The sequence below is a fragment of the Coloeus monedula genome (assembly GCF_965178545.1).
Source record: "Coloeus monedula genome assembly, chromosome: 1".
NCBI classification, from domain to species: domain Eukaryota; kingdom Metazoa; phylum Chordata; class Aves; order Passeriformes; family Corvidae; genus Coloeus; species Coloeus monedula.
The window spans coordinates 46,951,217-46,965,124 of record NC_138781.1 but is presented as its reverse complement, the minus strand read 5'-3'; the positions used below and the strand labels follow the sequence as shown (position 1 = coordinate 46,965,124).

The 13,908-nt window shown below is 34.9% G+C and overlaps 1 protein-coding gene across 1 annotated transcript in view; it reads right to left on the bottom strand.

The window, feature by feature from the left end:
• The window catches only part of BBS9 (Bardet-Biedl syndrome 9), a 286,626-nt gene that overhangs the window by 239,664 nt on the left and 33,054 nt on the right, over positions 1-13,908 (bottom strand). The window contains exons 7-9 of the mRNA XM_082287559.1: positions 13,311-13,395; positions 11,387-11,570; positions 9,965-10,094 (exon numbers count right to left, since the gene is read on the bottom strand). Coding sequence (XP_082143685.1) covers positions 9,965-10,094; positions 11,387-11,570; positions 13,311-13,395 — 399 coding nt within the window. The remainder of the gene's footprint in view (positions 1-9,964; positions 10,095-11,386; positions 11,571-13,310; positions 13,396-13,908) is intronic.

Sequence of the window (13,908 nt, the reverse complement as noted above, 5' to 3'; positions counted from 1 at the left end):
TATGTGAAGCAGGTGTGGGGGTTTTTTACCAGGGTTAGTATAACAGCTTAACAGTTATTCCCTTGACACAAGGGAATCTTACCAAGCTAATATTTAACAATGTATGCTCTGGAACAGACATCCCTGCACGAGATAACCTTCTGGTCCCTCCAGGTGGGGGACACACACACATCACATGCTAACAGAGTCAGGCTAGGCATGAAATTTAAGCTCATACTACATCTTGCATACAAAATGTAAACTTTTATCTGAAGGATTAACCAGCTTGGTTTCTTGTTGTTTTAGATATAAAATCAAAACTATTTCAAAAGCAACAAAAGTTTTATTTAAAAATTAAAGCAGACAGCTGTACAAAATGCAGTTTTATAGTAAAATTAGTATTTGTCAAAAAGTAGAATAAAAACATAATATTCAGAGTGATGACACAGGCCTCCAGAAATATATGATCTTGCTCTAAGCAAACAAAAAAAAAAAAAAAAAAGAGAAATTAAGTATAATGTATTCAAGGAAAAGTTCATAATTTACACATTGCATTTTGTATTACCACAGTTCCATATCTAAGAAACTTTGTGGCATTAGCTGAATTGAAAATGAACAAAATCTGATTACTTTAAGTAAGAGTGCAGCCTCTATGTCAGAGCTCTAAATAATAAGAAACAAGGGAAATTACATTGTGATTTCTCTATGACAGTACCAGCATTAGCAACAAGAAAGAAATTAAGACCAACTGTGACACACTTAAAACACCTCCATGCTCCATTCTCTCTTAGGGCGTATTTCTGCATTTGCACTTCCTTCATGTGAAATCTAAAATATGTTTCAAGGCCAAGTTCCCCCACTAGCAGACAGGTATACAACAGCTTTCAAAGGCTGTACTAACAGTTATGCCACATGAATTTAGAATATGGAGAGCCTCAAAAGTTTATTCTTCCACTAAGCCTGCTCTTCTCCCACTTCAAGATAGTGGTTAGAGTCCATATCATGTCAAGCAAGCTGGAGAGACCTCTAGTATCTCTGCTTCCAACATAAAAGAGATGCAAGGAGCTTCGCTGATAAAATCTACTCCTAGTAAGTTTATCATTTTAGATAAAGCTTATTCTTAATTGTTGGCTTCATATAAGATAGTACTGGGAGGTACACAAGGAAAATTAGACTATGCACAGATTATAAGAGGTTAACAAGAATAACCATAATGTGTCTTTAAAACAGATTTATTCTGAAAGTTTGAAGAATTACATAACTTTTAAAGCACTCAACTCAAATTAGTTTACATCTCTTTTTCCTCACAGCTGCCTGCAAGTTTCAAAATTCTCCAGCATTTCAGTAAGGAATAAGTGTGTACACTATTACTTTTAACAATATTTATAATTGTCCCCTCACCCTGTCTTGTAAAGAACAAAGCTGCTTTTTCAAAGCATCTCTAGCACTTGCACTGCTTGCTGCCTCTCAGCTCCACAGCTTGACATAAATGTCCCAAGTGCTCCTCCTTGTACAAAAAAGTCTTTCATGTTAACAGCATAATAATGAAAACATTCAAAATCAACAGACTGAAATTTTTTTAAAAACTGTTTTTCAAACAAGATGTCCAGCACTTTCACGGGTAGAGTGTCAGAATATGTCCATAAACTCCAGCCAACTGCTCAATAACCAGCTCCAAGACTGAGAGTTCAGAACCAGCTCCAAGACTGAGAGTTCAGAACCTTATATCCCACTCTGTCACAACAACTGGAACAGAGAAATACTGGGTTAGCCAAGAAAACCCATGATATTTGTTTAAAAGCAAGGATCTTATTTAAAATACTAGAGAGGGAGTTACTTGCATTCTGGTTCTTGAGAATTTCCACTTTTAATGTTTTCTTTAGAACCATGAAGGTAGGAATATTTTAAATGTTATTCTGAAGTTAAAACCCTTACAAAGTCATATGACTGTAAAAAGTAGGCTTTTTGAAAAAGCAAGTAAGTGACATGCAATAAAATTAGGAGAACTGGCAATATGGGCATGTGCTTAACATCATAGAGTAAACACCATTTAACGCTATCTTACTAGAAAGGCCAGTCCTGAATCACAGTATATGCTGGACATAGTACATGGCACATCTATGTCTCTTTCAGGATTAGAATCCTACTAAAGTAAAAGAAATGCAGCCACATTCATATTTTGTGGCTAAAATACATAGATTAAATTTATCTCTTCAAAAGGCCTTTGAAAAAGCTCATATTTTCTACTGCCATGTCTCAAAAATCCAGTGGCAAATCAGCGATGAGGAAAACAGATGCAATCTTTTTTTTTTTATCTTAAAATGCAATTATGTTAAGTATTACGTTAAAGATTCTAGAATTCTCTGCATTTAACTTCTCAGATCAGGCAACATTCTTACAGAACACTCAAATAAAAATTTATATATATACATGTATATAACTGAACAGTTCATACTGTGCGTCATAACTGGCATTGCTTCTATTACAGTACTACTATACAGAAAGGGAAAATCTTTCAACAAACTATAAAGTCTGATTCCTGCAGTTTTCTTTCCATAAAACTGTGTAATAAGTGCTAAGTTTTGCTGGGTTTATATGTAAGTTTTGCCATTTTTATACGGTGATTCTTTAAAAGTTGCGGTAGCTGTGGTGATGTCAGTTATAATAAGGAATAACAGATGGGCTACAATGAAGAACAAAGTATTTTCAAGCATCTGGACAGCTAAAAAATTCAATGAGGGGAGTTTTGACTCCATCCACTATTACCATATATGTGGTTGCACTTTTACACCTTATACACTTAATTCAACTACAATATTTCTCCATGCTTTTTCCAGTTAAATTCAGTTCCCATTCCTTTTCTACTGTTTGGAGAGCCCAGCTACATAGAGCACATTCATTCAACCACCCAACATACTACAATTCTGTGCCAGAAATAAAGTTTTAATTTCAAGTTCATGATTGGACCAGGCCAATACTTTCTCATTACAAATTGATCACAGATTTTAATATTATTTTTAAAATATTGGAAACTAAAATTTCATAAAAGCACATTTTCAACCAATGGCTATACACCAGAATTCTGAACTCCAATCTTTTGATTCACCTACCTCATTTAAATTAAACTCATCAGTCTGTTGGGCTACATATGAGTTCAAATCTGGGAATTAATCCTCTTTCAAAACAAAGAATTTAAACCCTAGTTTATGTTCTCTTCTTTAAGGAGACAGGTTGCTGAATTAGAGAATTTTTATATAATTTTATTCAGATAAAGTGCCATGAAGTTACAAGCATGTTAACAATGTCAGGCTCAAGCTATTACTCACACACACAAGTCTTGTTCTATGAAGCCAGTGAACAGTCTACAGGGACTTCAAACTTCATTAGACCACTAAGCATACAAACCACCCATATCTTACCAATCGTTCTAATATTATAAAGTACTAATGAATCAGAAAATCCAAAGGGAGCATTGTAGCAAACATTTTTCAAAAAGGAAAAAAGGTGATTCTCTCCATTTGCTGCAAAAACTAAAAATCTTTATTGTTTGATACTGTGGTAAAGATGGGACTGGTTTTAAATGCAATAAACACAATGAATATCTCTTTCAGCAGAGTGTTCTCCTTCAAAATGCAAACTGATGGGCAATGCTGAAGTGCAGCAGCACATGTCATTTGGCTTATACTTCAAGTGCATTGGAGGTCGTGTAGGGACCATCTCTACTTGTCTGAGTCACCAGACCCATAATTCTCAGCCTTGCAGTCAAGCTACAGACTAACGGGAAGAGACTGGGTAGGAACAGAGTACTGTAACACACAGTAAGGTACTAAGTCATAAAACCCACACAACCCTTCCTCACATATTCTTTCACACCCAGGGTTAAAGCACTGGGAATTTTTCTGCAGGCACTTGTCATTTTAGTGAATCATTTTTAGCAGAGTAGGAGTAAAATGGTAACTCAGTACATAGCAAGAAATTATTGTTTTAGTAAATTAGAAGTCACTGTTTTTAAAACTAACTTGTATGTTAAAATACTGTAAAATACTCTTTTGCAATGCACCTGTGTAACTGTAACACAAGTGGGGATATCCTGAGAGACAGGAAAGTGCAGTAGTCCTGGCTATCAGCACACATGGGATAATACAATATTCGAAGACTTATTAACATGATTACACAGAAAATTAAATCTCAGTTCCCTTCATTAGTCAAATAGTCTCTGCTTCTTTATTATTTATGCAAGGGGAGAGACTCATACAAGAACAACATGACAAATTTTAGATGTAATGATTCACTTTATTTTGTCTTATAAGTAGGAAGAAAATTGGACCTTACTATAGCAACTTAAATCAATAATCTTGCAGTGATTCAGTAAGCCGCAGTATTTTCTGCATCTCAGCCTACACAATGCAACTTTAAAGTAATAAATTTAAGTCTCTAATTCAGCAAAATCAAATACAGAACTGCATACATCAAAAAATGAAAACCAACAGCCTATGGGTAGCTGGTTTTAAGAGATGGCTGATTAATATATTACTATGTGACACAGTCATAATGGGCTCATGGTTCATATACCAATGTTAGGAGTTCAGGCATGATCCCGACTGCAGTGATCATACTTGGAGAAGCTACAACAAAAAATTACCTCAGTAAATTTCAAACACCATAGCTAGTTGGAGTGCTAGCAACTCACAGAAAGAAATCATTTCTTGATTGCAAACTGAGCAAAACAGAATCAGTGGTGATTCAGTGGGACCCTGTGATATATTTATGGGATCACTCTTCCAAATAAATCTAGTCAAACTTGAAGTTCATAAAGAGTCGAAGTGTGGATAAAGCTTGCTAAGTAACCTTGCTTGCCATCTTGAACATATAAAGTCTAGTTTATTTCCTGACTTTTCAACAGTTACTTTTGTTTAAAAAATAAATTCTTTTCCCCCTTCTCAAATAATGAAAATCTATTTACGAGCTTAACTCAAGATAAAAGGTTGAGTCCTGGAAATTTAATATTTTAAGAAACTCAGAAATTCTAATTCTTTGGAGGTGATAAATTACTTCCGCATAAAAAACCCTTTCCAGACCTTATATTTCCTCTTCAGAAAACACACTGTTCCATTACCAAGTAAAATGATATTTATCTGTCAAATAAATGGAAGTGAAAGCAAATATTCTAGCTACTTTCACCAACTTGTCCATACCTGTCAACCCCTGGTAATAAAAGTAACTTTACATTTTACAAGGCACATGCATCATTATGTGGGTTACTTGTTTCAAGAATCTTTCTTCCATGAAGAACAGTTCCTCTGCTCACAGAGAGAGAGGTACATACAAATGGTCACAAAAGAAAATTCTAATTGTATTCTAATTCCTAGATGTAGCTCCTAAAAATATGAGGCACTACATATGCAAAGCATCCCATAACCTTTGGACAAGTACTACAGAATCACAGAATATGCTGAGTTGGAAGGGACCCACAAGGATCATCAAGTCCAACTCCTGGCCCCACACAAGGCAACAGTCTGCACAACTGACTCTATAAAGCCACAAGTTTTGAAGTAATGTATCACAAATGTGTGAAATTAAATCACAATTTGCCATATTCAGAACACCAAACACAAATTCACAAATCTCTGCCTCACTACAGCGGCTCTAAATTTTTTTCTTTTGGGTATTACTAACCAAATTCTAATGTGGCTGAAGGGGAAAACATCCTTCATTCAAACATTAGGTTTGCTGATAAACTGGTGCCTAAAGTAGTAAGAGTCTCCAGTAGAATAGAGAGGGAAGAAATATCTTTCCCACAACACATCCCCTAAACTCTGAGGCTGGCTTCCTGTTAGAATTCTGCCTGCTGATAAATTCCACATCATGAAATCAACTTTTTTTGCGGTATGGATACCACCAGACTTAATTTCTTGGTGGACAGACAAAAGCACAAATAATCAAAATTAAAGACATCATGAAACACTGATTTGAAGAAAAGAGGTATTTGAGCAAGTTTGCAGTCCGCTTCTCTTTAAAAGAAAAAAGTCAGGCTACCTTTTAGCATTCACAGGCTTATCAGATAAAACTTGAAGATTGTATACAAACAAAACCAAGCAGTAAAGTGGAGAGTAGTGAACTTTAAAAAGGTTGAGAAGAAAAAAAAGTCCCCAATGTAAAGGTTTCATGCTTTCCTATGGCAAAACACAGGTTCATAACTTGGTAGTAATCAAAACAGAAAGCCCTTTCCTGAGACTATATCCAAAATCTATATATGTGTATATATAATAATCTATCTATGTGTTTTAACGCACACTGGCATTTCAGATGTTTGTGACAGAAATAGCCCAGAGGCTGACAACACAAGGTATTTTGCTTCAGACTGAATGCACCTTAACATAGTGTTCTAGTTTCAGGCCAACCAGGACAGAGTAATTAATACTCAGTGCAATCTATCAGTCATAAAAAGATGTACTCTTAGTAACAGCTCTGCCAAGTGCCAAATAAACAGAAAAGTAGTTGTCTAAGTCTTACAATGTACTCCAAGGACCTTTTATGGTCAAGCATATGGAGACAGAATAATTCAGACACAGAAAAACAAATACAACTTGTGATGGGCTCACAAAAAGTGAGAAAAAAGAGACAGAGAGAGAGAAATCTTAACACAATCTCAAGAAGCATCAACCAGTGACAAATTCATAGAATTTATAATCCATAAGTGTAAGAGATAGTGCTCATGAAACTTCTTTTCAAAGGAGATGTGGAGGTACAAAGAAGATCTTAGAGAAGAGGTTTCTCATGAAACAGAAAAATGGAAACTCAAGGGCAGGAAAAAAGGGAATGGACTTTAAAGTCAATGCTATGAAGATACTTACATAATCATGATGGATACCAAGCAAATACTGCTGCTTGCAACTACCATTTCAACTGAAATTTTGAGCAGAGTAGGAATTCTTGTCATTCCTTTCTATAACTTTCCTAGATTTGCAGTATATGGAAAGCTTCTCTTCAAACCACTCTAGAAAGGTTTGGGAGGGGCTGTTTGTGGATTTGGTGGGGGGATGTTTGGGGTTTTTTAATCAACTCGGGCAGAACACCTAAACCATTTTCTTCAAGAGTTTCAGCTTCAGTGCGAATGTGTTCGCACAGCCATAACTTGAAGGATAACAACACAGGACAAGCAAAAATATAACTGTTTAAGCCGCCTTATCCATGGGAAGATAAATTTGTACTGAGACAGAGATCTAAGTAGTTTAAATTAATTGAAATTGTCAGTGTAAGTGGTTACACTTCTGAAGCAATCCAGGCAGTGCTAAGTATGTAGGAGGGCCCTTGACATTAAAAATATGTCAGAAACTGTAATTAATATACATTAACAGAACTAGAATATAAACTTTCAACAAAATAAGGGACAAACTTCTATAACAATGACGAGAACTGAACTTCCATTTCAGACTAGTTATAAAGACATTCGGGTAAAACCCAGAATAAGATAAACTCTCAAAAATTTTGCCTACAGTTCAAGTTTCTGATCACAAACTTTTATAGCAAATTTGCAATTTCCTGACAGAAAGCATTCAGGTTTTAACAGCAGGCAAAAAAGTATCATTTAACAGCTTAAAAATACATAACTTTTAGAGTGCAGTATCTAAAGATAACTTTAGATAAAGTAACCGCTTGTCTTTGATTCTATTTTTCCTTTCATGTTTCTGAAAATGTGATGGAAATCAAGCAGTTTGTACTGGAATTTAATCCCAAATGTTGTAGTAAATTATCTTTATTTACATACTGGTATTGCAATAGAGAAATAATGTGTTTCACATTATTTTAAGGGGAAAAATCAATTCATAAATAATAAGGAGGGGCATACACTAGAACCACAAGCTGCTTTTGTGAGGCAATCACAACTTCTGCCACAAGGGATTTACATAAAATAGCTTCTAATAGGGCTTTTCTTATCCATCAAGGCAGAGTTACACCTTAGAAGTAACAGACATTATGCCAAGGAGAAAATACAAATGAATATGTCTGAACTGTAGAGACAGCTGCTTTCAGAATGCTCCATTTGCTTTGTAAGTATTATTGTTTTAAAAGTGAAGAAAGTAATTAATTGGCATACATCATATTTAAGGCCCTTCAGTCTTTCAGCAGTGTAGGATTAACAACTTTATGCTTATTAAAGTCCTTAATATTATTTATGTTACACTAGTGCTGTGCTCAGAGGCCCCAACTAAGACTGAAGTCTCTCTTGAGTACAAGAAAATCATTATCACATTGACTCACAAAGAATTCCCTTTCAAATTATTTTTAAGAAACACCAAAACAAACACATATGCCCTGTTTAAGCCAAATTACTATCTCTACAAGCTTTACTACAGTTTAGCTGTTTAGCTCATGTTTTCTTTTTTTAATGCCAGAAGGAAGTACAAGCATACTGCATATTTTTCAATAGACAGACAAAAGCATAGCTCAGAAACACACAGCCCTGGACCTCTTCCTGCCTTTCAGGCCACTGGGTGTAGGCACACAGATGTTCCTTCATTTATCAGTACCTCTATAAAGAGGTCTGCATAACTATATTGCTGTCTCTCTACCTGCTAAAGAACACAACCCCAAGTCAAACCCTGGCATTAGTAGGTCTGTGGGAATTCAGAATCTAGCTAGCAAACTGAGCTGGGACAGATTTAGGCTCTCGAATTTCTCCCTAATATCAAACTTCTGAGTGTTGAAGTTCACAGGGAACAGGCAGAATCTGCATAAACATTTCAGACAAATTATTGAAACAGATGATTCAATATAATGAGTTTCCAAACAAGTAATTGTATATACAAATGTTAGTACAACCTGCTGTTGTAAAAATCAATGTTTTTTTTCAAATTTTTGTAAAGCAAATATTTTTCCCATACTTCAAAAGCTCTACTGTCATATCCTGCATAATTAACTTCTGGGTTATACTAAGTGGCCCACTGAGACTGTTCACTACATTTCACTTGTTAAGACCTGATGGATGAAAGCCAGCCCAACTCTCTCCAGAGTCTAAGAAAAAAATAAACGATGAATAATTTAAAAAAAAATAGGTATCTATTAGTAACAAACAAAACACAAATATCCCTCAGATTACTCTGCACAAGTCACTAAAGCTACTTAGTCAGATATTGCATTTCCATTAGTTTGGAGGTAAAATGCTGGGTTTATGGTCAAGTGTTTAGCAATCCAGCGTATGTTGGCCCAGCAGCCACCAGCCTGCTGGGGATCAGAAGATTAATGTGACAAGGATACTCCTACTGCATTCCCTATGGTCATAGGCACTGGGCAACCAGCACCCAGCCCAGCTCTGGGGGCACACAGTACAGGCAAAATTCAATTGTATAAAAACACTGGCTGAACCTTTCTGTAGTTTGCTTATTTCAGTTACAGTCTTGGTGCAAGTTTTAAACATGTCCTACCTTCTCTTCGCCCAATCCCCCACCCAAACAGTTTTTCCCTGATCTGTCTTATGGTTCTTTTACAAAAAGTTTTGGTCTGTTGCAGTGCAGCCCTGGGCAATTTAAACAATTCCTTAATTTCCATAATTTAACACTGGATTTTAATAATCCATTCCAATAAATAATCTCTGGAATGCATATGCTCTTAAATGCTTAATGAAGAACAGATTTTCAGTGAGATTCCCTATTTTCCTGTCTCAGGGAAGGTCCTTGCCAGATTGCACAACCACACTTTTCATTCTTTTGCAAAAGAAGCTACTGGGCTGGAGCTATGAGACTCCAGGTTCAAACCTCACTCAAGAAAAACACAAAACCTAAAGCACAATAGAGCAATTCTAGTATTGTTCTAGTACACTCAGTAATGAAATGAACATTTTACAAAACAAAGGAACACTTAGAATTTTCCTTTTTAAAGTTACCTTATTTGTTACATACCTCAGAATTATTTTTTAGGATCTAGAAGCAAATTACACAACCAGAGATTAATCTAAGTAAAAAGTAAACTTTAACAAGTTACTTACTGAAAATTCGCTACTTTTACTGAGACAGGAATGCAGGGAAGTTGAGTGGCCCATTTCAATGTAACATCTTGATAAACATTCAACATTTTACTGTGGTTTGCAATTAAAGTGTTTATTGTTCCTTCTTGCACTGTTCAAAGATTAAAAAAAAAAATTTAGGATGAAAGATTTTTTCAAAAGCCAGAACTTTTCTTCGAGGCTTATATAGTTATGTTTTCTTTTATTTTTAAGCCATTAGTTATTATAAATTAATTTAATAAAAAGTGTCAAAAGTTATGAAAGTTACATTGACACTAACCAAGGACATATGTAATTAATTATGGATACCAATTTCAATTGCATATTACACAATATATGCCACAACTTTCCAAGGTTCTGGCCAGCCATGTTTGGTAATTTAAAACATGACAAACAAAAACTCATAATGTCCATGTTGGCATGCCAAGATAAATATGACAAAATACACATTGATTAATATATCTGCTACTTACACTATTCATTAATTCATTAACTTGTCAATACCAATTAAATGTCTATGCATTTATAGGGTTTATTTACAGTATAATTCAAATCAGAAAGTATAATATGTGAAAATTGATAAGATCAAATTTATAAAGACTAAAATGGTATTTTAAGTTCAAAAGGAGACATAGTGTCAAAAATTTATGAGATTTTTTTTTAAACATTAAAAGAGAATAGGTATTAAGAGTCTGTATTTATAACCAAGTATCTAACCAAGTTGTTTCCACCAATGTAGTAACAATAAACTTTGATTTTTTTTTAAGAATCTGTAAATATCAGAAGGTCATAAATCAAAAGGTTCTCAAATAGAAGGTCCTCAAACACTAGTTTATTCTTCCAAAGACTGTCATTCTTCTGTGTTTGTTGCTTTGATAGCCTGGGCACTAGACAAGTACCTCAATTTGGTGATAAGAAAATATTTAGATTCTAAAAATTATGGCACTTCACAAAATGTAACATTTGAAATAAACTTGCCCGGTTCAAAAAGAGAGCTCCAATTTCACATCCTTTCTACAAATCATAGAAATACAGAATCATAGAATGGCTCGGGTTAGAACGGACCTTAAAGACCATCTAGTCCCAACCCCCATTTCCAAGGGCAGGGACACCTCCCATTAGATCAGGTCACTCAAGGCCTTATCCAACCTGGCTTTCAACACTGCCAGGGCTGGGGCAACCTGTTCCAGTGTCTCACCACCCCCACAGTAAAGAATTTCTTCCTAATATCTAACCTAAATGCCATGGGCAGGGACACCTTCCCCTAGACCAGGCTGCACAATGCCCCATCTGCTTATTCGGAAAAATATATTTATTTAGTGGGGGGAAAAAAAAAATAAACAAACAACTTTTAGTTCTAAAAGCAACCAAGATAAGGTTAAGAGGAATCTTCCTTTTACAAACCTGAACAGTAAGGAATGAAGCAACTCGGACTGTAATCAAGTTTTTTCATGAATCGTATTTGCCCATTATCCTTAAGGCAAAAGAAGTTTCTCTCACCAAGCACAAAAACAGAAGAAACTCCCTGATTAAACGAGACAACGCATATATCCAGTGCTTGCTCTCCGATGTTTAAGACCCAATCCACCTTCAAAAGAAAAAACATGCTCCAGAAATCAATTGACAGCTAAAGACACATTAAAGACAAAACTTTGAGAATGCTCAGAACGAATCAAATTACATATCATTAACATAGATAGAAAAGCAAAATCAAGGTCTTTTTCTGGATGAGAATTATCCTCTTATTCTGAGGGCAGTTTGTAACTTTCCTTAATGTGACTCAAGCAGCAAAAATGTCTTCTTTTTAAAATAGTCATGAATTGTTGGCTATGCAGTTCAGCTAAGTACATTTAGAATTTAAAACACACATCCCATTCAAAACAGAAATGCTTTATACTTTAACTAATGAATCCAAGAACAGAGTATTAGAATGATTTTCATCTGCCTCTGTATGTGTCCTTGGTTATTAAGGACAAGGATAGGGAGCAAAAGGCAACAAGTTACTCTACCAATACATATACATGGGAAACTAGAAAAACATTTTAGGTGTGTAAGCCAATATTTATGCTTGCAGTTACTCATGTACACCCTTTAACCTGGAGAATGCTCACGTATGTCATAGTTTGTTTACTTCTCCAACTACATACATTGATATAATAAACAACTACTTACAAATCCTACCTCACCTCTCTTTAAACAATACTACTGCTTATTGATATATTTCATTGGGTTGTTTCTTCAGCTCCTCTGAGAAATTTCAACTAAATACACATGCAAAAAATGCTTTTGACTTCTGCCAAGCTGGTTAAACAGAAATTTAGAATTTCTGAAGTAAAAATATATCAAAGTTAACTGTCAGCACTTCCTATAGGAACAGTATCAATCATTTCACTTAAAGAGCATAGGATGTGTCAGCAAATATCCTGGCATATCTGATATATGAAACTGGAAGTGCCATCTTAAAAGTTAAAGGGAAAAATCCAGCTTATTAAGTTTGTTTCCATGTATGCTTCACATTTTAGATTTTAAAAAACTGTTTCATTTGCAGTATATCTGATGAAGTCTCCAGATTTTTTATTTATAAATTGCCTTCTCCTACTTCTACATGTAGGATTCAGCCTACGTGTATTTGAAAAATTCTACAATTAGCCAGCTTGAAGGAAGATGCTCTCCCAATACTTTACTGCTGTACCTGAAATATGCTGAATCTAGCATTTTATATATGCAGTATATTTAGCAGACAAGCAACTCTACAGCAGGACCACAAAGAATTAAGTTCTCTTCCTCTTAAGAGGAGGCAGCTCAAATATTAAACAAATTAGTGACAGAGATCTCCAGAAGACTATTGAATCCACAGGTTTTTGACAAAAAGAGTTCAGGACACTGACTATTTATGGAAACATTTCACTGTGAATTTTTCTCTGAGTACAAAGGATTCCCCAAGGAGAATGAGATTAACTTTCTACAATACAAAGTCACAACTAGACTTCATTTAAAAACATAAGCAATAATTCAGGTGTACCTATTTATCTGTTTTACTACAGTGTAGGCTCTGTATTACAAAGATTGCCTTGGAAATAGTTATCTCCAGTGCAGTTCTCTCTTTTTCTTTTCTCATTAGAACAACAGCAAGTTTTAAGGCCCAGCCTCAAACAACTGAGGCCCAAAGAAACCTTAATAGAAATCTACTGGAGTCATTCCATTGCCTTTAGCAGCAACTGGATCAGGTCCTTTGTCAGCAGACAATGTTTCCATTCCTTACTTAGCATCGGTCATTTCAATATTTGTGCAGTGTTCATACAGGGTACGTAACATAAACAGGTTTTACCGCAAGTCTTTTTCCAGAACTGAGTTTTTGCTGTTCTGTGTCTTGTCTCTCATCAGCATCTGTTGCAAATGCCAGCACTTGGTATCTGTTACAGGCAGTTTAAAAAGATTTTAAAAAAAAAAAGACATCTTTGTAGTTAATACCTTTACATTAAGTAAGAAATAAAATACAATTATCATGAGTCTACATACACAGTAAAATCACAGTCTAAAAGGATGATTAGAAAGTCTGCTGCAACATATCTATCATCAGCAAAGATGTTAAGACTAATATTAAGAGCAGGATAGCAGCTAAGTATAAAGGTAGAAATTAAAACAAACATTTCTATTCAGATTTCATGCGGAATTAAAATAAATTCAATAGTCTGAATATCAGAGAATAGAAATACAGACCACAAAGAAGAAACCAATTATCAAATTGTGAAATTGGAATTCTAATATAAAATGACTTTTTTTGCTCCTATTAAGATTTTAAAAAACTTCCTAAGCTACTCAGAAAGTCTGCTCTATCTAATATTTTAACTTGCAAGCACCTCCATTAAGTAAACTAAGTGGTTGCAATCTAAGAAACTTCAGTAAACTGAAATCATCAGGTGGCA